This window comes from Oncorhynchus kisutch, linkage group LG30 (assembly GCF_002021735.2).
Source record: "Oncorhynchus kisutch isolate 150728-3 linkage group LG30, Okis_V2, whole genome shotgun sequence".
Taxonomy (NCBI): domain Eukaryota; kingdom Metazoa; phylum Chordata; class Actinopteri; order Salmoniformes; family Salmonidae; genus Oncorhynchus; species Oncorhynchus kisutch.
Genome location: NC_034203.2, coordinates 19,960,353 through 19,987,838, shown reverse-complemented (window position 1 = coordinate 19,987,838; position 27,486 = coordinate 19,960,353). Strand labels below are relative to the sequence as shown.

General features: G+C 42.3%; 1 protein-coding gene across 1 annotated transcript in view; it reads left to right on the top strand.

The window, feature by feature from the left end:
* LOC109875453 (pappalysin-2) overlaps positions 1-27,486 on the top strand; it is an 85,996-nt gene that overhangs the window by 44,523 nt on the left and 13,987 nt on the right. The window contains exons 10-22 of the mRNA XM_020467792.2: positions 8,087-8,215; positions 8,801-8,886; positions 10,811-11,007; positions 11,139-11,258; positions 11,592-11,727; positions 12,097-12,271; positions 12,557-12,728; positions 15,355-15,532; positions 22,534-22,747; positions 23,757-23,925; positions 24,050-24,182; positions 25,999-26,108; positions 27,275-27,346. Coding sequence (XP_020323381.1) covers positions 8,087-8,215; positions 8,801-8,886; positions 10,811-11,007; positions 11,139-11,258; positions 11,592-11,727; positions 12,097-12,271; positions 12,557-12,728; positions 15,355-15,532; positions 22,534-22,747; positions 23,757-23,925; positions 24,050-24,182; positions 25,999-26,108; positions 27,275-27,346 — 1,891 coding nt within the window. The remainder of the gene's footprint in view (positions 1-8,086; positions 8,216-8,800; positions 8,887-10,810; positions 11,008-11,138; positions 11,259-11,591; positions 11,728-12,096; positions 12,272-12,556; positions 12,729-15,354; positions 15,533-22,533; positions 22,748-23,756; positions 23,926-24,049; positions 24,183-25,998; positions 26,109-27,274; positions 27,347-27,486) is intronic.

The following is a 27,486-nucleotide window of genomic DNA, read 5'->3' as shown; positions in this document are numbered from 1 at the left end:
CTCTTTGGGATTTGTACCAGTCATCCGCGGAAGCATGTCTAGTCCAAGACAGGCGTAAGAGGCCGGGATAGCAGTGACATCCAGCTCTAAGGACTCAGCCAGAGCGGTGGGGTTCTTGAAAACATCCAGTTTCCTTCAGAGTGTCTTTGATACAAGAATGTGAATGTATCCTCTGAAATCATCCTGTGTTCTTCATTCAGTACACTGTGTGAGTTTTTTTTTATCCTTTATTTTTCTTCTAGGAAAGTGTCATCTTCCTGGGAGGGGTCTTGCTGTCGCCTAGACAGACTGCCTGTGTCCTGATTTGTGTTTCCAACACTGTACTTTATGGTCAAACCTATATGTTGACAGAGCTGTTAGCTAGTGATGCCCTGCTGCAACAGGTTTTGCTGTGGTCAACACATAAGTAAGGGGATTATTTTCAGTTAGAACTGTGAACTCGATACCCTAAAGGTAATAATGAAATGTCTTGCATATAGCCTACTTTAATACTAAGTTCTCAAGCTTCGAGTTGGGTAGTTTTGTTCACTTTTAGATAGCCCTCTACTGGTGTAGGTTACATGTCTGAGTTTTCCTTACTGTTCTTGATATAAAGCAGCACCAAGTCATTCAAAACTAGCATCTGTATGGAAGACATAAGGGATGCTAGGATTGGCAAAGGCCAGGATTTGGGCCAACTTGTTTATGAGGGCTCTGAATGTGGTTTTACACTCCACTGTCCATTCATTTCCAAAGGGCTGGCTGGGGTTTACATGTCTGGACTTTGGGTTTCTTGTAGCTCTTTTCTCCCCACGTAGGTGCAACATACCCAGTGATGAGACAGTTCAACGGCTTGGCTATCTTCGATTAACCCTCAACGAAGCATCTATAATATCCAGCGATGCCTAAGAAACCCCTCAGTTCTTTTCTGTTTGAGGGACGGGGCCAATCCTTTAAAGCAGAGATTTTGTCTGGACCAGTGTGGACTCCTTCAGCATTCAGAGGACTGGAAGAAATCACATTTGTCAGGGGATAGCTTCAAGCCATAGTTCTTTAGCTGGTTCAACACCTTCATCAGTCTGCTCTTGTGCTCCTCCAATATGTCTGAGAAGAATATTCGATCATCCAAGAACACAAGTACTTAGTTCAGGTGTAGATTTCAACACACTTCTCCATCAAACGTTGGAGTGTACCAAGTGCATTTGTGACACCCTGTGGCACACTATTGAACTCCCAAATGCCCAGCAGGCATGTACATGAAAGCTGTCTTGTGCTTATACTCTTCAGCAACTTGTACTTCATAATAGCCTGACTTGAGGTCCATGGCAGATAACTTTTTTTCACCACTAAGGGCGGAGAAGGTGTCTTCAAGTTGGGGAGGGCGTAAACTCCTTGATAGTGTGCACGTAAAATCTCCCATAATCCACACAATCTGATCTTGCGATTCTTCTTTTTCACTATCACTATTGGAGAAGCAAATGGACTCTCTGATTCTCTAATGATCCTCGCATCTAACAGTTCTCTCAATTGTTGTTTCACCGCTGCTCTGTCACAGGGATGGATGGGCCTGGGTCTCTCTTTGAATGTGTTCTAATCCTGGATTTTATATTTTATTTTTTATTTTTATTTCACCTTTATTTAACCAGGTAGGCTAGTTGAGAACAAGTTCTCATTTGCAACTGCGACCTGGCCAAGATAAAGCATAGCAGTGTGAGCATACAACAAAGAGTTACACATGGAGTAAACAATTAACAAGTCAATAACACAGTAGAAAACAAAGGGGGGGTCTATATACAATGTGTGCAAAAGGCATGAGGAGGTAGGCAAATAATTACAATTTTGCAGATTAACACTGGAGTGATATGATGTTGGACTGCAGAAGTACGTCCATGGGAAGATCAACTGTGAATACCTCTGGCATGGTATTAAATTTGTCTGCAATGCGCTTCTTCCACTCTTCTGGGACAGGGGAATCTTCAAGGTCAAATGACAGCCTTTCACTTGGTGGCTTTATGTTCAAAGATCAAGGCACAACAACAGAGTTTTATTTTTATTTTTATTTCACCTTTATTTGACCAGGTACAAGTTCTCATTTACAACTGCGACCTGGCCAAGATAAAGCAAAGCAGTGTGACAAAAACAACAACAGAGTTACACATAAACAAACGTATAGTCAATAACACAATATAAAAAAATATATGTACAATGTGTACAAATGTAGAAGAGTAGGAAGGTAAGACATTAATAGGCCATAGAGGCGAAATAATTACAATTTAGCATTAACACTGGAGTGACAGATGTGCAGATGATGATGTGCAAGTAAAGCTACTGGGGTGCAAATGAGCAAGATAAATATCAATATGGGGATGAGGTAGTTGGGTGTGCTATTTACAGATTGGCTGTGTACAGGTTCAGTGATCCGTAAGCTGCTCTGACAGCTGATGCTTAAAGTTAGAGAGGGAGTTATAAGTCTCCAACTTCAGTGATTTTTGCAATTTGTTCCAGTCATTGACAGCAGAGAACTGGAAGGAAAGGAGCCAGGTGGAAAGCATGGCCAGCCGTAGAAAAATGTATATTGAAATGATTGATTATCGTATATTTATCGGTGGTGACGGTGTTTCCTAGCCTCAGTGCAGTGGGCAGCTGATATGAGGTGCTCTTATTCTCCATGGACTTTACAGTGTCCCAAAACTTTTTGTAATTAGTGCTACAGGATGCAAATTTCTGTTTGAAAAAGTTAGCCTTAGCTTTCCTAACTGACTGTGTATATTGGTTCCTGACTTCCTTGAAAAGTTGCATATTGCGGGGGCTATTCGATGCTAATGTAGAACGCTACAGGATGTTTTTGTGCTGGTCAAGGGCAGTCAAGTCTGGGGTGAACCAAGAGCTATATCTGTTCATAGTTCTACATTTTTGAATGGGGCCTGCTGTCACGTTCTGACCTTAGTTCCTTTGTTTTGTCTTTGTTTTAGTATGGTCAGGGCGTGAGTTGGGGTGGGCAGTCCTATGTTCTTTTTTCTATAATTTGGAATTTCTGTGTTTGGTCTGGTATGGTTCTCAATCAGACGCAGCTGTCAATCGTTGTCCCTGATTGAGAACCATACTTAGTTAGCCTGGTTTCTCCTTTGAGGTGTGGATGATTATTTTCTGTTATGTGTATGTCACCTTTCAGAACTGTTTCGTTTCGTTTCTTCTTTGTTATTTTGTTTAGTGTTCTCGGTTGAATAAATATATGATGAACACTTACCACGCTACGCATTGGTCCGATCTCTCCTACTCCTCCTTAGAGGAGGAAGAAGAGCGTTACAGAATCACCCACCAAAAAAGGACCAAGCAGTGTGGTCACCAGGAGCAGCGTGGAATGGACTCATGGACATGGGAGGACATTCTGAACGGGAAGGGTTCCTACACATGGGAGGAGATCCTGGCTGGAAGGGATCGCCTTCCATGGGAACAGGTGGAGGCAGCCAGGAGAGCGGAGGCAGCAGGTAAAGGGAGCCAGCGCTTTGAGGGAACACGGCTGGCAAGGAAGCCCGAGAGGCAGCCCCAAAAATGTATTGGGGGAGGGCACACAGGGAGTGTGGCTAAGTCATGTAGGAGACCTGAGCCAACTCCCTGTGCTTACCGTGGAGAGAGGTGGACCGGACAGGCACCGTGTTATGCCATGAGGCGCACAGTCCCCGGTGCGCAGGCATAGCCCAGTGCGTTACATCGCAGCGCCTTGTATTGGCCGGGCTAGAGTGGGCATCAAGCCAGGTGCCATGAAGCCGGCTCAGCGCATCTGGTCTCCAGTGCGTCTTCTTGGGCAGGGGTACATGGCACCAGCCCTACGCACAGTGTCCCCGGTTCGCCAGCACAGCCCAGTGCGGTCTGTTCCACCTCGCCGCACTGGTCTGGCGATGGAGAGTATCCAGCCAGGTAGGGTTGTGCAGGCTTGGTGCTCGAGACCTCCAGTGCGCCTCCACGGTCCGGTCTATCTGGTGCCTCCTCCACGCACCAGCCCACTGGTGGCAGCCCCCCGCACCAGGCTGTGTCTCCATCTCCTCCCTACAGGTGCTCCTGCCTGTCCAGCGCTGCCAGAGTCTCCCACCTGTCCAGAGCTGCCAGAGTCGCCCGTCTGTCCTGAGCTGCCAGAGTCGCCCGTCTGTCCTGAGCTGCCAGAGTCGCCCGTCAGTCAGGAGCTGCCTGAGCCGTTTGTTACTCAGGTGCTACTGAAATCGCCCTTCACTCCGGAACTGCCGAAATCGCCCTTCACTCCGAAGCTGCCGGAGTCTCCCGCCTGTCCGATGCTGCCGGAATCTCCCATCCATTCGGGACCCGTGGCAAGGGTCCCCAGTCCGAGGTCGGCGGCGAGGGTCGCCGCTCTAAAGAGGCTACGTAGGCAAGTTAGGAGGCGGACAAAGACTATGGTGGAGTGGGGTCCACGCCCCGCGCCAGAGCCGCCACAGCGGACAGACACCCACCCAGACCCTCCCCTATGGGTTCAGGTTTTGCAGCCGGAGTCCGCACCTTTGGCAGGGGGTACAGTCACGTTCTAACCTTAGTTCCTTTGTTTTGTCTTTGTTTTAGTATGGTCAGGGCGTGAGTTGGGGTGGGCAGTCTATTCGCTTTTTTCTATAATTTGGGATTTCTGTGTTTGGCCTGGTATGGTTCTCAATCAGAGGCAGCTGTCAATCGTTGTCCCTGATTGAGAACCATACTTAGTTAGCCTGGTTTCTCCTTTGAGGTGTGGATGATTATTTTCTGTTATGTGTATGTCACCTTTCAGAACTGTTTCGTTTCGTTTCTCCTTTGTTATTTTGTTTAGTGTTGTCGGTTGAATAAGTAGATGATGAACACTTACCACGCTGCTCAGTGTTCCGATCTCTCCTACTCCTCCTCAGAGGAGGAAGACGAGCGTTACACCTTCTTATTTAAGATGGTGAGGAAAGCACTTTTAAAGAGCAACCAGGCATCCTCTACTGATGGGATGAGGTCAATATCCTTCGCCGAAGTGTTTTAGGGACCATTTGACAGTGATGAGGGGTGGTCGTTTGACCGCGGATCCATTACGGACGCAGGCAATGAGGCAGTGATCGCTGAGATCCTGGTTGAAGACAGCAGAGGTGTGTTTAGAGGGCAAATTGGTCAGTATGATATCTAAGAGGGTGCCCATGGTTACGGATATAGGGTTTTACCTGTTAGGTTCCTTGATAATTTGTGTGAGGGCATCTATCTTAGATTGTAGGACGGCCGGGGTGTTAAGCATATCCCAGTTTAGTTCACCTAACAGTACGAACTCTGAAGATAAATAGGGGGCAATCAATCCACATATGGTGTCCAGGGCACAGCTCGGGGCTGAGGGGGGGTCTATATTACAAGCGGCAACAGTGAGAGACTTGTTTCGGGAAAGGTGGATTTTTAGAAGTAAAAGCTTGAATTGTTTGAGCACAGACCTGGATAGTATGACAGAATGCTGCAGGCTATCTCCGCAGTAGATTGCAACTCGGACACCTTTGGCAGTTCTATCTTGTCGGAAAATATAGTTCGGGATGGAAATTTCAGGATTTGAAAAGCCAGGATTCAGCCAGGATTCAGACATGGCTAGGACGTCCGGGTTGGCAGAGTGTGCTAATGCAGTGAATAAAACAAACTTAGGGAGGAGGCTTCTAATGTTAACATGCATGAAACCAAGGCTTTTACGGTTACAGAAGTCAACAAATGAGAGCACTTGGGGAATGGGAGTGGTGCTGGGGGTTGCAAGGCCTGGGTTAACCTCTACATCACCAGAGGAACAGAGGAGGAGTAGGATAAAGGTATGGCTAAAGGCTATAAGAACTGGTCGTCTAGTGTGTTCGGAACAGAGAGTAAAAGGAGGCATGGGCATGGAAGAATAGATTCAAGGCATAATGTACAGACAAGGGTATGGTAGGATGTGATTACAGTGGAGGTAAACCTAGGTATTGAGTGAAGATGAGAGAGGTTTTGACTCTCGAGGCACCAGTAAAGCCAGGTGAGGTCACTGCTTGTGTGCTTGTGTGGGGGTTGGAACAAAAGTTGCTATCTAAGGCATATTGGGCAGGGCTGGGGGCTCGGCAGTGAAATAAGACAATCACTAACCAAACAATAGCAATAGACAAGGCATATTGACATTAGGGAGAGGCATGTGTAGCCGAGTGATCATAGGGTCCAATGAGTAGCAATAGATGAGTCAGGGAGCCGATTCAGTAGTCGCTACTACGCTAGGCGAGCTGGAGACACGGCGATTCAGACAGCTAGCTGGCCGGGGCTAGCAGATGGGCCTCCGGCGACGTCGCAACGGAAGAGCCTGTTGAAACCACCTCGGATGATTACGTCGGCAGACCAGTCGTGATGGATCGGCGGGGCTCCGTGTCTGCAGTAAAGGGTCCAGGCCAATTGGCAAAAGAGGTATTGTAGCCCAAGAATTAGCTGGTGGGAGATGGGCCTAGCTTGAGGCTAGCTCAAGGCTAACTGGTGCTTGCTTCGGGACAAGGATGTTAGCCAGGAGTAGCCGCTCGGATTGCAGCTAGCTCGCTGCGATGATCCGGTATAAAGGTTCAGAGCTTGCGGTAGGAATCCGGAGATGTGGTATCATAACTGCCATTCATTCACAACAATACAGTTTTGTCCAAAACAGTAAAATAAATTATAATCAACTGTGTACCAAATAAAAATAAAATGTGAGCGCACTCACTTATTATCATTGTCTCTCTTTAGAGTTGAGGCAACGATTATGATTGTAGAAACTGTAGATGATGACCCTCTGTAAATGACAAAGTAGCTTGTAGAAGATGGCAGGTGGCGTTGGTGCTGTCAAATCAAACGGGTGGTACGAAACCCAGTCTGCACAGAACTTACAGAATAATCAATTATTCAGTCTCTTACTTTTATCAACAACAAAGTTTCAGTAACTGTTCTGTAATAATAACTATTTTTACATGTAGAGGTCTTAAAAGGATTTCCAGATCATGTTGCAAAAACCCACGTTCTTCTCCACTGCGGCAAGGCAACTACACTCGAGTGCCATTACTGTTCAATCATTCTCATAGAAAGAAGTGCACATGTAGCGATAGCAAACGCACATTGCAAAACGTTCTAAAATCTAAATGACCATCACTCTCAAAAGCAAAATCAATCAATAAAATGGATTTATAAAGCCCTTTTTTTACATCAGCCGATGTCACAAAGTGCTATAGAGAAACACAGTCAAAAAACACAAACAGCAAGCAATGCAGATGTAGAAGCACGCATACGTGCTTATGTCAATATTCGGACTGATTTTAGATTGTAAACATCATGTGCACTTTAGTTATTCATCAAGACAGGCATAGAATTCAGCTAGCATAAAGCTATACCACCAGGATTCTCTTTTCATTAACATCAAAGGAAAAAACATCCAAATTCCCCTCTGGTTCCGCAAACTCTGATTATCTAAGCACTAAATATTCAGTATACTCAACAACTTTTCTAAGTTATCAAATTCAATATTTCTAGGTTTCTTTCTGTTTCACAGTTCGTGGGCGCTCTTGCCAAAAGGCAACAGGGAAAAGAGAAAAAAAAAGACATTCAGACTGTAGGGGTCACCAACAAACCCCAACCCATAGAATTAGTGTAAAGAAGTTAGGAACTGTCTTGTTTTGTGAAAACGTTAGGAAATGTCTAAAATAGCATGGGATACACTTACTTCACCCATATTATATTTTATTTTGCTGCAAAAAAGTAGTGTGTAGTTCCAGTAGTTAGCTACACCGCTACAAGGCAAAAAAAGTTATGAGCTACTGAAAACAAATTTAGTTCAATTACTAGTTGAACTACATGTATAGTTCACTACTCCCCAACACTGACAAGAACAATCTGTTTCTTATTGTGTATTGTGTGTGTGCACTGTGCAGTGTCCATCTAACCTTGTTGTTCAAAATGGTTGTTGTTAGAGAGTACTCTTTAGTTTTTGGTAATTTTGTATGTCTCTATGCAACAATTCAACCTGGAAATAACCCAAAATGTCAATTATATCTGTATTAGTAAAGGAATACGTTTCCATGAGACAAGCATGTCATTTGAACAATGTTTACACTTGAATATTGAATGTTTTGATGTGTTCCTACAGCGACATTGTAAAGGACAAGGAATACCAGTACAGAGTTCAGGTGGAAGCAGACGGTCTCCTCAGTGAGCTCTCCCCACCTCTCCTCTACACCCATGGAGCTGCCTACTGCGGAGATGGACTACTCCAGGGGTCAGTCAGTTTACACAGTATTCACATCACAGATATGTCAGCTTTTCTCTCATCCAATGTAGACAACACCAACAGTAGAATGACAATGTACCTAATGTATTCAATTCATACTATTAATTGATACATGGTAAACAAGTCAACCACTTTGTACAGACAGTTTCAAATACACAGGACATGATGTAATATAAAATCCCTTAGAAGATCATGAGCACTAACCTCAAACTTGAGACAGGGATAGGGATAGACAGGTTAATTAAATTAGCAAGTGTGCACGTCAAGTGGTACCTTAATTGGGGAGGATGGGCTCATTGTAATTGCTGGAACGGAATCAATGGAATGGTATCAAACACAGGTTTCCATGAGTTTGATACCTTTGCATTCACTTCATCCCAGCCATTATTATGAGCCATCCTCCTCTCACCAGCCTCTTGTGATACTCACATAGGTCATACCTGTACATATCGGTCTCATACATATTGGTCTCTCTAGGTGGAGAATTTAGTGAAATCAAAGGAGGTTTGTGTGTTGTAATGAAAGTGTATGGCCTATAGAGACAACTGATCCTTGCTGTCTCTCTCTCTGTAGGAGAGAAGACTGTGATGATGGCAATCTGTTGGATGGTGATGGCTGCTCTAAGAAGTGCCACATGGAGTCAGGCTTCAATTGCAATGGTGAGTGAAGAACAGACAAGACTGCTCTCCTAATCCTTGTCTCAGTCTACAATCTGTGGACTGACCACAACAGAAGCCCAACTAGACCAAAACGGTAATTGCAAGCAGAAGTTTAAATTCAAATTCGGTCAAAATGCCTTTATAAAGTTAAACACTAGTGTAAGTCAAGACAGGTCACAACTTAACACTTAAGTAAAGAGTCATATCTCATCACACACATGCACTGATTTCATATCACAAAACTAATTTGTAGTCAGTCTGTGCTTAACCATCCCAATTTACCCAAACTACATATTATGCATATAATAATCGAATAGAATTCGAAATGAATCCATATGAACTGGAAGACTCAAACAACAGAGATGTGAATTATGAAGTGTATTTTTATTTCCTGAGGTAAGTTTACTACTGAGGCTAGCTTGGTTTGATTTCCACAACACAACAACACTGTCAAGCTGACACACTGCCTTTTCTCTGGTTTTCATTCAGAGACTTGGCAAGGTTAAAGTAGACATTGCACACACAGTAACAACAGCTAATGTCAACCTCACATTTGTGGTGTTCTTGTGTCGCCTATAAATGCATCTACCATGCTGGGGAATGCTTTTGTCCTCTTCCTTTATGATCATGCTCTTAGTTAAAGCAATGTGTTTTCTTATTATAAAATGTGACATTTGGCTCACAATATAGATCATAAGGAAGTAGGCCTAATGGTTACTGAGTAACTCAAATATGTTCACATGTTCTATTCTCACATACTGTATATGTGTATGTCCCAAATGGCACCTTATTCCGTTACAGTGCACTACTTTTGACTAGAGCCTCATGATTATTACTTTATTAATCTCATTTTGGGAAATTGTTTTATAACCTCAAGCATCATCAATGATTTACAAGGACAAGACAATAATTAATGACATACACATAACATGCATATTAAGTAGTTAAGTAAGTAGTACATTATAAAGGGAATAGGGTGGCATTTGGCACAGAATTTTGTGAATCTATTACTCAGCTAGGACGTCAACAGATCCTCAACTTGGTCAAGATTGAAAAAAGAAAGCAGCTCCATGAAGGTTCAGAGATGCCGTGACTGGGAGTGTTACATTTTCTTCGGGAACAAACACGACCAGAAGGAAAAAAAACTTTGGCAAAAACAGATTGGAAATTGCAACACTTATAAAACAGAATAATTTCACCATTCAAGATAGCGTCTCACTCTCACTCAGTCATGCACAAATTTGCTTCCATGTTTGGGTATTCTGATGCTTGACAACTCCTACAACACCAGAATGGATCATTAAGTCAATGTATCTGTAGCATGAACATCAACTCGTATTTTCCTGAGAGTGATATTGCTGTGACAAACGACGGAAGTAAAACCACATACTGTATATTATGGTCAGCGTAACAATTGGCCAAACAACCTGCTATAATGTGGTTTGATTTCATATTGTCTAGACTTTACTTTTGAGACATAGTTCCTTGGATTAATTATGCCAATTCAATACCTTGTCAGTGACTGAACTCTCTCTTACCCATGCAGCTGTCTGTAACTAACAGACAGGGCCAAGTCCAGCCTCTGATGTTATGCACATCAAGCCCACTCATTATGAATATTTTGTGTATTACATGATGTTTTGCTTTTTTATTCTCTCTGTTTGAACCTTTGTCAGACATCTTTATTATTAAAGCACAGATTTCCAGTTAGGTCATGTTTTCTTATGACACCATCTACTTATTGTTGTAAAATGCAATCCCCCCACCAGATTGGATTAGTTCCAAATGGCACCCTATTTCTCATATAGTGCGCTACTTTGGACTTGAGCCCTATGGGCCCTTGTCAAAAGTAGTGCCCTGTAAATGTGTCGTTTGGGACACAACCTTGTTCACCACATACCTTTCCCTCCATTGGTTCCCCTAGATGAACCCAGCCTGTGCTACGTGTTTGAGGGTGATGGTGTGTGTGAGGTGTTTGAGAGGGGTTCCAGCGTACAGGACTGTGGTTACTTCACACCTCATGGGTACAGTGACCAGTGGGCTTCAACCGCAGCAGCTTCCTATCAGGATCAAAGCAGCTGCCCTGCCCTGGGAGCCACCGGAGAGCCCTCACTTAGCAAGGTAGCAGTGCTTTACCTCTGCCCTGTCCTTCACCTCCTGGATACTATTGTTATTTTTCTGTAAATGTGACTATATTGAGTGTTGTTATGGAGGTTTTAAACAATTACTGCACGATTCCCCTTTTATTAAAGCTATGCAAGCCCCAGTACCTGGAGATGAATGAGAAGCCGTCACTTGACATATGGTTTCCATGCACGGCCCAGTCATACACTCAGACCCACTATGGCGAGGAAGACACAGTATGGCTAAAGGTACTCCAGTCCACTAGTTCTCCACAGAAGATGCATGTGGCACCCTATTCCCTTTACAGTGCACTACGTTTGACCATAGTCCAGACACTATTTGACCCTCTCCAAGGTAATATTCCAACAGTCCTTTGTTATGTTCCAGGGCACATCCTTGTACTTTCTCCCAATTTGTCATGCCATGTTTGTCACAGTTTCTATTGTTTCTGTTGTCATATTTTCCCCGGTATCATTACCATGCAATCTAATTACCATTGAAGTGGGGAACATTCAGGAACTGATTATTATTAAGTTGAACTCAGTGGGTTGTTGTCATAAAACCTCTAATTGTTGTCCCAGGTGGGATTTGCGCAACCTGGTGTCGCCACGTCTGTCATCATCTATCTGGCCTCAGACGGAGCCTGGCCTGGAGAGCAGTGCAGGAAATCAGTCTTCATCCAACTGTGTGATACTGGTGGCAGAAACCACTCCTTGGGTATGAACTTGAACTACCGACCCTGTTCGTCTTCACAGACAAAAGAGCTGACTGACTGTTTGAATAAACATTTTTCAAGCCAAGATGTTTTCACACATATGTAGCGATAGGGTTATGACTAGGGACAAGATATGATGGCTGGTTACAATGATGGCCATGTGATATTTAAAGTGTAGTGAGTTCATGCCTTATTCCTTATTCATGTCTTATTCCTGTCTGGGGCTCCATCTCTCTTCGCAATTCCTCGCCTCCTTCTCAACTGTAGTTGAGGATAAGGTCCCTCCCTTGGACTTTCTTGTTCAATATATTTTGAGAAGATGGAGGAATTGAGGAAAGATTATTTGAAAAAGGGCCTGTGTCTGTCCTTAGGTTCCTTTGAGCTGTCGTGCCAGCAGAATCCCTTGGTGGTGAATGTGACACACAACCTGAGTCAACCCTTCTTCCTGACTACCGCTGTAATCCTCAACTTCTCCTCGCCCCTTGTTGCCGTGACGGGAGTCGCTCTACGCACATCATGTCACTTCAGCGCCTTTGCCCTCACTAGGTGCGCTGAGGGTGGGGTCTCCAAGGACTTCCACATGCACACACACGTGCACATATGTACATGTACAGACACACAACCAGTCATTCAGGCATACACACAGACATACACAACAAGTAACATAGCCATGCACACACACACACACACACACAAAGAGTGTGATATGTGTTACCATATCTGTTGAAGATTGAAATAATCAACCAAATTCTAAGAACATTGCTAAACTCATACCCTTCTCTCTGTGTTTCTCCTCTCCCTCCGTGTGTGTGTGTGATTATGGTGGCCCAGCTGTTCACGACGGCCCTGCCAGACGGACACATGCAGTTCTCCTCAGCTGGAGCATGCCTCTATCACCTGCAGCAACGGGACAGAGAGGACTGAGTCCTCTCACTGCACTGTCCACTGTCATCAAGGTTTTACCCTCACTGTGCTCAGTGGCAAGGGCCATCCAACCTTTCAGGTAAGGACAACACTAGGATTAGACTAGGGTTTTACCCCATTAGGGAAGCACAACACAACTCTAGGATTAGACTAGGGTCTTACTCCATCAGGTAAGCACAACACTAAGATTAGACTAGGGTTTTACACCATCAGGTAAGCACAACACTAAGAGAAGACTAGTGTTTTACACCATCAGGTAAGCACAACACTAGGATTAGACTCGGGTTTTACACCATCAGGTAAGCACGACACTAGGATTAGACTAGGGTCTTACCCCATCAGGTAAGCACAACACCAGGATTAGACTAGGGTCTTACCCCATCAGGTAAGCACAACACTAGGATTAGACTAGGGTCTTACCCCATCAGGTAAGCACAACACTAGGATTAGACCCGGGTTTAACCCCATCAGGTAAGCACAACACTAAGATTAGACTAGTGTTTTACACCATCAGGTAAACTCAACACTAAGATTAGACTAATGTTTTAGACCATCAGGTACTCACAGCACTAGGATTAGACTAGGGTTTTACATAATCAGGTAAGCACAACACTAGGATTAGACAAAGGTCTTACACCATCATGTAAGCACAACACTAGGATTAGACTAGGTTCTTACACCATCAGGTAAGCACAACACTAGGATTAGACTCTGGTCTTACCCCATCAGGTAAGCACAACACTAGGATTAGACTAGGGTCTTACACCATCAGGTAAGCACAACACTAGGATTAGACTAGGTTCTTACACCATCAGGTAAGCACAACACTATGATTAGACTCTGGTCTTACCCCATCAGGTAAGCACAACACTAGGATTAGACTAGGGTCTTACCCCATCAGGTAAGCACAACACTACGTTGACAACCCTAGAAGCTTTCTCTATTTAAGCAATTCAGAGCATTATAGAAATCATATATAAAGTATACACTGCTCAAAAAAAGAAAGGGAACACTTAAACAACACAATGTAACTCCAAGTCAATCACACTTCTGTGAAATCAAACTGTCCACTTAGGAAGCAACACTGATTGACAATACATTTCACATGCTGTTGTGCAAATGGAAGACAACAGGTGGAAATTATAGGCAATTAGCAAGACACCCCCAATAAAGGAGTGGTTCTGCAGGTGGGGACCACAGACTTCCCAGTTCCTATGCTTCCTGGCTGATGTTTTGGTCACTTTTGAATGCTGGCAGTGCTTTCACTCTAGTGGTAGCATGAGACAGAGTCTACAACCCACACAAATGGCTCAGGTAGTGCAGCTCATTCAGGATGGCACATCAATGCGAGCTGTGGCAAGAAGGTTTGCTGTGTCTGTCAGCGTAGTGTCCAGAGCATGGATGCGCTACCAGGAGACAGGCCAGTACATCAGGAGACGTGGAGGAGGCCGTAGGAGGGCAACAACCCAGCAGCAGGACCGCTACCTCCGCCTTTGTGCAAGGAGGAGCACTGCCAGAGCCCTGCAAAATTACCTCCAGCAGGCCACAAATGTGCATGTGTCTGCTCAAACGGTCAGAAACTCCATGAGGGTGGTATGAGGGCCCGACGTCCACAGGTGGGGGTTGTGCTTACAGCCCAACACTGTGCAGGACGTTTGGCATTTGCCAGAGAACACCAAGATCGGCAAATTCGCCACTGGCGCCCTGTGCTCTTCACAGATGAAAGCAGGTTCACACTGAGCACGTGACAGATGTGACAGAGTCTGGAGACGCCGTGGAGAATGTTCTGCTGCCTGCAACATCCTCCAGCATGACCGGTTTGGCGGTGGGTCAGTCATGGTGTCTTTGGGGGGCCGCACAGCCCTCCATGTGCTCGCCAGAGGTAGCCTGACTGCCATTAGGTACCGAGATGAGATCCCCAGACCCCTTGTGAGACCATATGCTGGTGCGGTTGGCCCTGGGTTCCTCCTAATGCAAGACAATCCTAGACCTCATGTGGCTGGAGTGTGTCAGCAGTTCCTGCCCGTTCCCCAGATCTGAATCCAATTGAGCACATCTGGGACATCATGTCTCGCTCCATCCACCAACGCCACGTTGCACCACAGACTGTCCAGGAGTTAGTCCAGGTCTGGGAGGAGATCCCTCAGGAGACCATCCGCCACCTCATCATGCCACGCATGCCCAGGCATTGTAGGGAGGTCATACAGGCACGTGGAGGCCACACACACTACTGAGCATCATTTTGACTTGTTTTAAGGACATTACATCAAAGTTGGATCAGCCTGTAGTGTTGTTTTCCACTTAAATTTTGAGTGTGAGTCCAAATCCAGACCTCCATGGGTTGATAAATTTGATTTCCATTGATCATTTTTGTGTAATTTTGTTGTCAGCACATTCAACTATGTAAAGAAAAAAGTATTTAATAAGAATATTTAATTCATTCAGATCTAGGATGTGTTATTTTAGTGTTCCCTTAATTTTTTTGAGCAGTGTATATTATATGCCCCCTCCACTTTATCCCCCTACACATCAACATTGAATTTCTGAGCATTGTGAAAGTAACATGAAATAGTACTAGCCTACTATGACTGTCGAAATATATGAATTACTACAAGTAGCAGCAGTTGTAGATATTTATATTACTGTAGTAGTATGCCTTAGCACATCAGGACTGTAATGTTTATTTATTCATCTCCAATTGAAAGCGAGAAATGGAGCTTCAGTGTGTACATGGAGCATGGGACCGTGTTGTGAGCTGTCAGCCAATCGACTGTGGCCCCCCTGAACAGTCTCATGTCTACTTTGCCGCCTTCAGCTGCCCCTGGGGCACAACATTTGGCAAGCAGTGCTCTTTCACCTGCAACCCCCCCGCCATACTCCAGGGTATGTATGATTAACAGTATGATTAACAGTACAGTTGTAATTATACAAATTGACATACAGTGTGTTGTATTCATAACAGTTTATAGGTTTACATGATTATAGGTCCATTTATCATTTTAATGAAGTGGGAATTTGATATTCATTCAGTCATTTACACAAAATGATTGGCCCAATCTAACATTTTCTCAGAGTGGAAAATAAATTAGCTTGACCATGAGGCTGTTATTGCTGTTTTCTAGTTCACCTGAGGAGTCTCAGTCTATTACCTCATGTTGGTTGGGTGCACAGAGGGGCTTGGAGTCTAGCCTGGCGTGGCATCATGGCATTGGAGTGCGTCTGTGTTGCTCTGCTTTAACCTATTAGCGGTTGTTGTAAGGCGAGGCTGCTCTGCTGGCCCTGGGAATGAGACTGAACTGAACAGCTTGGCAGTTGATCTTGGTCGACTTCCAGTGCACAGAGGCCTTTAGGCTCTGTGTAAATAGGAAAGTAGCAGGTGACAGGTGAAGAGAGGAAATAAGGAAAACAAGAGAGGGCTTCTAACTCTGGAGTTGCCAGCAGGGCCAAGTGGGAATCACGCTGGTAAGAACATGCTGTCTTAGAGCCCGCCTGCCATTTCATTTACTGTACCTCAGGGCCCCTGGCTTCTAGCTTCTACTACAGGGTTTTACCCCTGGCTACTATCTTCTACTACAGGGTTTTACCCCTGGCTTCTATCTTCTACTACAGGGTTTTACCCCTGGCTTCTATCTTCTACTACAGGGTTTTACCCCTGGCTTCTATCTTCTACTACAGGGTTTTACCCCTGGCTTCTATCTTCTACTACAGGGTTTTACCCCTGGCTTCTATCTTCTACTACAGGGTTTTACCCCTGGCTTCTATCTTCTACTACAGTGTTTTACCCCTGGCTTCTATCTTCTACTACAGTGTTTTACCCCTGGCTTCTATCTTCTACTACAGGGTTTTACCCCTGGCTTCTAGCTTCTACTACAGGGTTTTACCCCTGGCTACTATCTTCTACTACAGGGTTTTACCCCTTGCTTCTATCTTCTATCACAGGGTTTTACTCTGAAATCACTCACTCACATAATCGCTACCCAAAGTTATTATTGACAACATAACGTTTTCTCATCCGAAAAGGAAATGGGGTAAATAGATTGATGGGTCGTTCCACGAAATGAGTGCCTTTGATATTTTAAGTAGAGTTTGTGCACAAATATATTAAAGCCTGTTATATTAATTAAATTAAGTGCCCTTTAATATAAACCACATGGACAATTCAATACATCTGTGCAGTCTCTGTGACTTCTAGGAAGATTTTAACCCACTTAACCCACAAAGTCATTTCCAAAGATGATTATTTATTTAATGTTATTAGTGATTCATTTTAAAGTAAAAAAAACAACCTCTCCCCCATTTTAATGTCAACCCTGTTACGTGAGCTGAACTCTCATTTTAAGACGGTGAAACTTTTCCTGTTAAACTCTGAGACCCTCTGGTGGCATTTTCTAAGCGACACTTAACCCTTGTGTTGTCTTAAAGGTCAAAGATGACCCGCCACAATGCTTAACAGCAGAGAAAACCCACAAAATTATTTTTTCAACTTGAAATTGTATGACTTTTTCTAGTGATCCCAATATTAGAAAAAGTGAAACATCGCATTTGTTCATATTTCCATGAAAGCTGTACACCACCAGGGTACAAAGATTGTCTGAGGGTCATTTTTGACCCAGCAGTTATAAAATAATTTACACACTACAAAAACAACAATGACAGATTGAGATTATGTGTGCTACTGATTGAACACAGCCAGCAACTCTTGAAGAGGAAGATCACCATGGTTGGCACCTGCACTCCTCGCAGCAAGGGGAAGAGAGGCCTTCTCATCAAAGTTTGCCTTCACCCCCTACCACCACTGTAGTTTCTTACCTCCCAAAGAGGATCAAGAATGATGTCCTCCTGAGCACACTGCACAAAACGGCTGAGATCAGTGATCGTGAGGACAGGAAGCCAGCCATCATCCTGGACTACAACCACAACAAAGGAGGCATTGACAACCTGGACAAGATGATTGGAACTTACAGCTGCAGGAGGATGACTGCCCGCTGGCCACTGGTCATCTTCCATAACATCATTGATGTGTCCTCATGCAATGCCTTCGTGATATAGAACAAGATCAACCCTACCTGGATGCCTTATAAGCGGAACAAGAGGAGGGTGTTCCTGGAGCAGCTGGGAAAGGCACTTGTAACCCCCCACATTCAAAGAATGAATCTTGTCCTGATCCACCTGAGGCTTCAGCTGGGGCAGGCAAGAGGAGGAGATGTCAATTCTGCCCCTCAAAGAATAACTGTAAAACAAATACTATGTGCTGCACGTGAAAAATACATCTGCAAAGTCCATGCACACACTACATGTGCTAATTAGAGTTCATTGATTTATGTTCTTCACATTTTTGTTTTGTATCTATATTATTTTATTCTTATTTATTCTTGTTGTTTATACAACTTGTGGGTTGGGGCAATGGTTCTAAAAATGGGAGAAGACTAGTATTTTGTAGTTGAATTCCTCATTGTAGAGTATATAGGAACATATCACTATGTTGCTAAAAAAGTTCAAGACTGTTATTGTTCCCTTGTCACGGTCGTCCTCCTCTTCATCTGAAGAGGAGAGGCGAGATGGATCGGAGGACCAAAATGCGGCGTGGTATGTGTTCATCATTAATTTTAATACAGAAAACACTGAAACCCTATACAAAAAACAATAAACAAAAGAACAACCGTGAAGCTAAATGCAAACTGCGCTGAAACAATCAATCAACATAGACAATCACCCACCAACAAACAGTGCAACCCAGGCTACCTAAGTATGATTCTCAATCAGAGACAACTAATGACACCTGCCTCTGATTGAGAACCATACTAGGCCGAAACATAGAAATACCCAAAACCTAGAAAAACAAACATAGACTGCCCACCCAACTCACGCCCTGACCATACTAAATCAATACAATAAAAAGTATTCAAAACTACTTTCTGCACATTTCTGCTACTTTCTTAGGCTATACAAGTGCTATCTCCTGATAAAAAAAATGTTGCAGTATGCATTACCTTTAGCAATAATAATAAACCTCTACGTTAGTAAAGAAAACAATTATGACAGGTGTGTTGTCATAAAAACGAGTGGTATCCACTGATTAAACGCAGAGAGAAAACCCAGATATTCACAACGTTTGTGCTGAATGACAAGTTGTTTCTTCATGCAAAATATGTTTGGGGTTTAAAATTCAATTAAGCTGCTTTATTTTAGGGGTTTAGCGAAGGTGAGTCTTTTTTACCCTTAGGACAAGGGGAGTATACAGAATGAGACTACGCAAGGGACAAATTGAGAACTACCTTCATACATTTTGATTTCAAAACTATAAGTCCTACAAACACGTGCATAGTACTGTTAGAAAGGTAAGAATCATGGAATTCTGATACAGTTGTACAGCAACAACGTGACTATTACAGAGCCAGAGCAACAGCAGTGGAAACATTTTCCAAAAAAGATTGATTCTAAAATGAAAAAAAAAAACATATCTTGGGGGGGGTTGGTTCACAAACTGTCTCCATGTTAGGGAATAGCTTGGTTTGAAAGTCGGTTTGAAATAAAGTATGTCACCAATTACCATTCTAAAAGTATTTTATAATTTTTTTTACAATGTATGTTTTTCTTCATATCTTTTTCCTAATGGTGGCCCTCTAAACATGCACAAATTCCCATAGGAACACAGCCATTTTAAAAGTTCAGCGCTATGCCATGCCTTCATTTTTTGTCTTACAGAAATTATATATAGTTGAAGTCGGAAGTTTACATACACTTTGGTTGGCGTCATTAAAACTCGTTTTTCAACCACTCCACAAATTTCTTGTTAACAAACTATAGTTCTGGCAAGTCGGTTAGGACATCAACTTTGTGAATGACACAAGTACTTTTTCCAAAAATATTGTTTACAGACAGATAATTTCACTTATACTTCACTGTATCACAATTCCAGTGGGTCAGAGGTTTACATACACTAAGTTGATTTTGCCTTTAAACAGCTTGGAAAATTCCAGAAAATTATGTCATGGCTTTTGAAGCTTCTGATAGGCTAATTTACATAATTTGAGTCAATGGTAGGTGTACCTGTGGATGTATTTCAAGGCCTACCCTCAAACTCAGTGCCTCTTTGCTTGACATTATGGGAAAATGAAAAGAAATCAGCCAAGACCTCAGAATTTTTTTTTGTAGACCTCCACAAGTCTGGTTCATCCTTGGGAGCAATTTCTAAACACCTGAAGGCACCACGTTCATCTGTACAAACAATAGTACGCAAGTATTAACACCATGGAACTATGCAGCCATCATACCGCTCAGGAAGGAAACGTGTTCCGTCTCCTAGAGACAACATACTTTGGTGCGAGAAGTGCAAATCAATCCAAGAACAACAGCAAAGGACCTGGTGATGAGGAAACAGGTACAAAGTATCTATATCCACAGTAAAACGAGTCCTATATCGACATAACCTGAAAGGCCGCTCTGCAAGGAAGAGGCCACTGCTCCAAAACTGCCATACAAAAGCCAGACTACAGTTTGCAACTGCACATGGGGACAAAGATCATACTTTTTGGAGAAATGTCCTCTGGTCTGATGAAACAAAAATAGAACTGTTTGGCCATAATGACCATCGTTATGTTTGGAGGAAAAAGAGTGAGTGTCACGATCGTCGTATTGAGGAGACCAAAGCGCAGCGTGATGTCAATACATATTTTTAATGATAGATGAAAACAAACACGAAGTACACTTAAAAAAAATATCAAAATGAAGATGACCGCTATAAATACTGAGTGCAAACATGCAACATCACATAGACAATAACCCACGAAATACCCAAAGAAGATCGCTGCCTAAATATGGTTCCCAATCAGAGAGGTAGGAAAATGATGTGGATATATTGAAGCAACATCTCGAGACATCATGTTAAAGCTTGGTCGCAAATGGGTCTTCCAAATGGACAATGACCCCAACCATACTTCCAAAGTTGTGGCAAAATGGCTTAAGGACAACAAAGTCATGGTATTGGAGTGGCCATCACAAAGCCCTGACCTCAATCCCATTTTGTGGGCAGAACTGAAAAAGTGTGTGCGAGCAAGGAGGCCTACAAACCTGACTCAGTTACACCAGCTCTGTCAGGAGGAATGGGCCACAATTCTCCCAACTTATTGTGGGAAGCTTGTGGAAGGCTACCCAAAACGTTTGTCCCAAGTTAAACAATTTAAAGGAAATGCCACCAAATACTAAGTGAGTGCATGTAAACTTCTGACACACTGGGAATGTGATAAAATAAATAAAAGCTGAAATAAATCATTCTCTCTACTATTATTCTGACATTTCACATTCTTAAAATTAAGTGGTGATCCTAACTGACCTAAGACAGGGAATTTTTACTAGGATTAAATGTCTGGAATTGTGAAAAACTGAGTTCAATCATATTTGGCTAAGGTGTACGTAATCTTCTGACTTCAACTGTACACTACATATGAAGTCGTAAACTTTTTATTGACGTAATCAGATCACAAGTCTGATTCCCAGTTCATCCACTGTAAGATCACATGACGGGACTTTGCCACTTGAATCAAGATGCGTCTGGTTTGATCTGGTTTGGGTAGTACCATCACCAGGCGATACATTAATTAATAGACCAATAAGAAAGATAGTTCCAAACCTTTCTGCATTAACAGCTAGTTTTTAGTTTTCCCCTCCCCACTCAGACCACACCCACACAATCCTTGCTTGAGAAATTGCTCTTTACCAAGAGCCTATCAGCATTGGACCTTTAACAATTTAAACGTGCAATAAATTGCCCTTCCCTGTTGCACACCAACAAGCCTCCATTTCCCTAGCTGACGAAACTCCACTCCATGTTGAAGGAAGTTTCTGATGAACTCCAGAGACCAGCCTTTGTGGAGTTCAGCTCGGACTACATCGATTCGCCCAAGGTCAATACTTCAAAAATGTTTCATTATGAAACACTAACCTTGTACCTGTGTTTGTCCTCTGTAGTTGCTTACCTTTGTTTGCTGAAATTCATACTTTTTCAATAAACGTTAATCAAATACAGCCACCCAGTTAGTCAACCCTTTGACTTTATTTGGCACATAATAGCCACTTACTATAGTACACTTTTTTACACTTAACTTCTATAGGTTGGAGAATGTGTTTTTAATTAAGTTGAACATGTGCTCTTTACGACAGAATTTAAAACATTTGGTGAAATGTATTTTTTTCCCGCCAAGTTACACTACCCAAATGCACCTAATTGGTGGAACGACACAGATGGCAACTCCCAACAGACTCCCAACCGCAACCTATCTTGTTATTGACAGCAGTTTGTTAGGCTGTTTTAAGTTGGCTACATAGACTACTGCTGGATCTCTGGCTGTGGTCAGTCAATGAGCTCTTCTGAATTATTTGATAGGTTACCGATATTGACCCAACATGCATGTTGATCCCAGTTCCTATGTACCCATTGCCATGCATTACTCAATAGTCAGCGATTCCTCCTTATACAGCTGTATTGGATTTTTTATTTTTATGATTGCAACACTAGAGCAAAGCTTAAAGACCTCATAAAACACTTTAAACAATGTAAAATATTCATTACATTTATAGACCAATAAAATGAACACAACTTTTAGAGAATTGATTACATATACATACCAACATAACCTTGTGTGGGGCCTTAGATAATTTATCTCTAGGCACCGGCAGGTATGGACACATACAATACAATTGATCATAATAAATCACTAACAGTTCACAAACTTACCTTATGTCTTAGCATTCAAATGAACGGACTGATTCCAGATGTCAGATTCATTAAGAGTGTTAGTAACTAACTTAATAACAAACTACTGATCATTTGGATTACATTTCTGTGTGAGGTTTGAATAGATTTTGTGCCTTTATTTGTTTTGCAGGAGACAGTGATAGGTTGGTGTGTTTAGATGATGGTCTATGGTCCTTCCCTGAAGCCTACTGTAAGATAGAGTGCCCAGAGCCTCCAACAGTACCCAACGCCAAGCTCCTAGGGCCCCAGTGCGAAGGTACAGGGCATGATGTGGGTACCGTATGCCGTTACAAATGTAACCCAGGTTGCTATGTTACTGGCAGCCTAAAAACAAAGTCCAGAAAGTGAGTAATGTGTTATGTATCACTTTTTTTGCTCTGCTCCATAAACGTGTTATAGAACAGTGTTAGAAGCTGCTATTTTATGTAACAGGAAACAATGAATGCATCACATATTTCTCCCACGGATCCTGAGTTTAAATAGCACAATTCGTACATTTAAATGTACCTTTAGATCCATAAACCCTGCATACCTGTGTATGGTTTTAAAGTATAGTGACATACATCTCCAGTAAGATCCATACCAATTGTTTACTTTTCTCATTATTGTTTTCCAGTTTTATTCATTGGGTAACTTAGCCTGATTATCAATGTGATTCACGTGTTTCTAATGAGTTGGTTACCCATTAGTAAGCCGATGTTGTGCGTTTCTTTCCTCTCTTTGTTGGAGTCAGCATTATCCCTTACTATTGGGCATATCGGCCCGTCAAAGACATTGTTCTTGAATCTATCTAAACTTTCTAAGACTGCTCAGCATGTTGTACTGGACCAACTGCAGGTACAAACTGATATCAGAACAGGGCATTTACACCTTTTTTTATTTTGTTCATTTTTATTTAACCTTTATTTAACATCTGGACTTCTTTATGAGATTCTCAACTCACTTTTAAGATATGTGAATGTCTTAAGGACTTCTAATGAGTTACAATATGTGAAGAACCAAAAGCACTATTCAATCGGTTTAAATTATCTTGTTTATTATGAACTTTGACATGTTTTAAAGGTATTTACTCAAATACATTGTTAACACCACAATTTTATTGAAAATGGTAACCGGTACAATAACTTGTTATTACTGCGGCTTGTGAATACTGTATCCCTCTCTTTTTCACTCCTGGTTTTAGTCCATGTACTTACTTATTCCCTCAGGTTTAGCCAGAGATTACATAAAACGTGTAGGTGTTTGTTAGTGCGTCACCGTATGTCAGTACTGTGTATGTGAAGGCCGATGGCGTAGGCCGGTATTCCTACTGACAGTATGTGTGTGCTTGTGTGTGTGTTTGTGCGTCCCCAGAAGGTTTCTGAAGGTGGAGTGTGTAGAGGGGGGCCAGTGGGAGGAGGGGGGCTGTGAACCCATTCCCTGTCCATCTCTACCTGCTGTCTATGAGGGCATGTTCACCTGCACCAACGGCAGGCACTACAACAGCCTCTGTACCCTCCAGTGTCCTCATGCCTCGGAAAACGTAATGCTTTAGCTCTCTTTATACAAAACAAAAGATGCAATATAGGTCCACTGTCTGAGCTGTCATTCCATTCCATTAATAAAGTGCCATATCTTATTCATTCTGTTTTTATCTCTCCTGACAGCACACAATTCGCTGCACTAAAGATGGAGAGTGGACAGAGAAGTTCACAATGTGTACAAGGTTGAATGAAGCCTGCCCACCTCCACCTGATGTCAATCGGATTCAGTATGCCTGTGACGAGGGCTTCAGTGTTGGTAAGTCTCCTTCTCAACTCCTCCAGCTTGAGGAAACTCCGTATTATACTTACTTTAGCGTAGTAATGTACTGCAATGTACTGTAGTAACAGACTGTCAGTATTATTTCAAAGAAATTATGCACTGCATCGTTCTGATAATTACATATATTTATTGATTCTACACAGAATGCATTTTAGTTGGTATTTCTTTAGTCTGAAAGTTTCTACAGTGTAAAGTCAAATAATTTGAAACATCTCATGATTATGTAATACTGTACCGTGGTAATATGTACACAGTACCAGTCAAACATTCTTTATCTGTACTATTTTCTACATTGTAGAATAATAGTGAATACATCAAAACTATGAAACAACAGATATGGAATCATGTAACAAACAAAAAAGTGTTTAACAAATAAAAATAGATTTTAGATTCTACAAAGTAGCCACCCTTTCTTTGCCTTGATGACCGCTTTGCACAATCTTGGCATTCTCTCAACAAGCTTCATGAGGTAGTCACCGGGAATGCTTTTCCAACAGCCTTGAATGAGTTCCCACATATGCTGAGCACTTGTTGGCTGTTATTACTTCACTACACGTTCCAAATCATCCCAAATCTCAATTGGGCTGAGGTCGGGTGATTGTGGAGGCCAGGTTATCTAATGCAGCACTCCATCACTCTCCTTCTTGGTCAAATAGCCCTTATACAGCCTGGAGGTGTGTTTTGGGTCGTTATCCTGTTGAAAAAGAAATGATAGTCCCACTAAGCGCAAACAAGATGGGATGGCGTATAGCTGCAGAATGCACATTCGGAGATCATCCGTTCACCTACTCTGCGTCTCACAAAGACACGGGGGTTGGAACCAAAAACCTCAAATTTGGACTCATCAGACCAAAGGACAGATTTCCACCGTCTAATGTCCATTGCTCGTGTTTCTTGGCCCAAGCAAATATTTTCTTCTCATTGGTGTCCTTTAGTAGTATTTCTTTGTAGCAATTCAACAAATTAATTAAGCCCTGATTCACGCAGTCTCCTCTGAACAGTTGATGTTGAGATGTGTCTGTTACTTGAACTCTGTGAAGAATTTATTTGGGCTACAATCTGAGGTGCAGTTAACTCTAATGAACTTATCCTCTGATGGACTGCTGCTGTTTCTATTAGCTTGTTTGAACTTATTTTGACATAATATGGACATGGTCTTTTACCAACTGGTCTATCGTCTGTATACTAACCCTACGTTGTCACAACACAACTGATTGGCTCAAACGCATTAAATCCACAAATGAACTTTTAACAAGGCACATTTGTTAATTGAAATGCATTCCAGGGGACTACCTCATGAAGCTTGTTGAGAGAATGCTGAGAGTGCGCAAAGCTGTCATCAAGGCAAAGAAAGGGTGGCTACTTTGAAGAATTTAAAATCTATTTTTATTTGTTTCACACTTTTTTGTTATTTCATAGTTTTGATTTATTTACTATTATTCTGAGATGTATAAAATAGTAAAAATATAGAAAAACCCTTGAATGAGTAGGTGTGTCCAAACTTTTGACTGGTAGTGTATATATACAGAATATATATATATATATATATATGTATATATTTATTTCCCATATATTGTGGTGTGTTGTGTATCCCAGAAGGCATGCATACACATGGCAAAATAAAACAGAGCCATAGCAGGTAGCAGGTGGTAAATTACATTGCTAGATGAGCTGCCAAGCTGTTGAATCACAGATGACTCGTCTTAACTATGGCTTTTTTTTTTTTTGCACGTGAATAAATTCAACCGATGCAAATTGGAGTGAAAGGAAAGCTTACTTTGTATCACTGCAGGTGCAGTTTGCTACCCAACATGCAGTGCGGCCTTGCATGACCCAGTGGTTCTAGCCAATAGCACCACAGCAGACAGCGTCAAGCACTGGATGCTGCCAGGCAGGGTTCAGGTAAGGTGTTTGACTGACGTAGACGTTGCTGCTTTGTTATTTGCAACATTTTATGTTGTATTGGCTAATATTCACCTTGTGTAACCTTAGAGCTTCACACACAGCTCTGTGGCTTGCTCAAATGATTCATTTGGATGAATAATGGACTAAAACAAACAGTTGTCAGTCCTTCAAGTTGAGCTTTTCCTGCAAATGAATCACCGGCCTACGCTTAGCAGCTTATTTTACTGAATGTATTTATATTGTTCGATATAAACAACCAGGTGCAATCTTCCTGCTTCTTTTCTTTTTTTTGAATTCTGTTAAGATCAAATGTTTATTATAATTTCTGCCAGTTTGACATGCAGATGGCAAATAATGAGGTATAAAGATTCGGATGGACAAAAGAAAGTTGTGACATCAGAGTTTATACTATTAGAAATAGGCGCCTTTCAAGAATTTACGCAACACGCAATCATCACAGCAAAATGTCTAGGAATTTCACTATTGTGTCAGAGTGAAATGGACTGTTGTTTTCTTAAGAAGGGCAACCTGCCCAATATTATCTTGAAGGATCGCTTTGACATGAAGGCTAACGTAAATAGCCCTATCATTTGACACTCTATTGGGTGGTCATTCACTGAGCCAGCAGACGTAACTGCCTGAAGGCCAAATAGTTTGGCACTGATTTTGATGACTTGAGTTGTGTTACTGGCAGGTCATCGTGATCCAATGCATTAGGTTCGATTGAGTCTAGATGGGAATCATGTCTGTATCCCTTTACAAGACAACTTTTGGGACATAAAGTGGTATCCTGTTACTCCTACAGTCTTTTTCAGTCAAACAATACGATTAGTATGCTGTCGTTAAGGTAGAAAGTAAATGCCACACACCATTATGAGGAGAACTCAAGATGACAGGGCCATTTTGGCTGGATCATTTCATAACACAAAATATGGGCTTGTTGACTAAATGTTTTTGGTTTGATGGGAGCATTAGAGTAAAGCTAGAGATGTACGTCCATTTAGATATCTTTATCAAGTGTAGTCATTGAACAAAAATAAAGTCCTGTGTACAGACAAACTGTCTCCTGTAAGCCTAGTATAACCAAAATAGGTTTGGATCTATAGATATTGCTGTAGATACTGATAACTAATTACAATATCTCAATCAATGTTACATTACAGGACATTGTTTGCACAGGAATGACGAGGTGGCATCCTGACCCCAAACTCATCCACTGTATCCAGTCATGTGAGGTGAGTGTTCTATACTGCATAGTGCCACACAGGGTTCATTTACTATTTAAAATCTTTTTAAAAAACGTTGTGTTTGCTCTAGCCTGCCTGGAGTGCCAGATGAGTGAGGTTTGCAGTTTTGGGAGTATTGTATTGGTGCA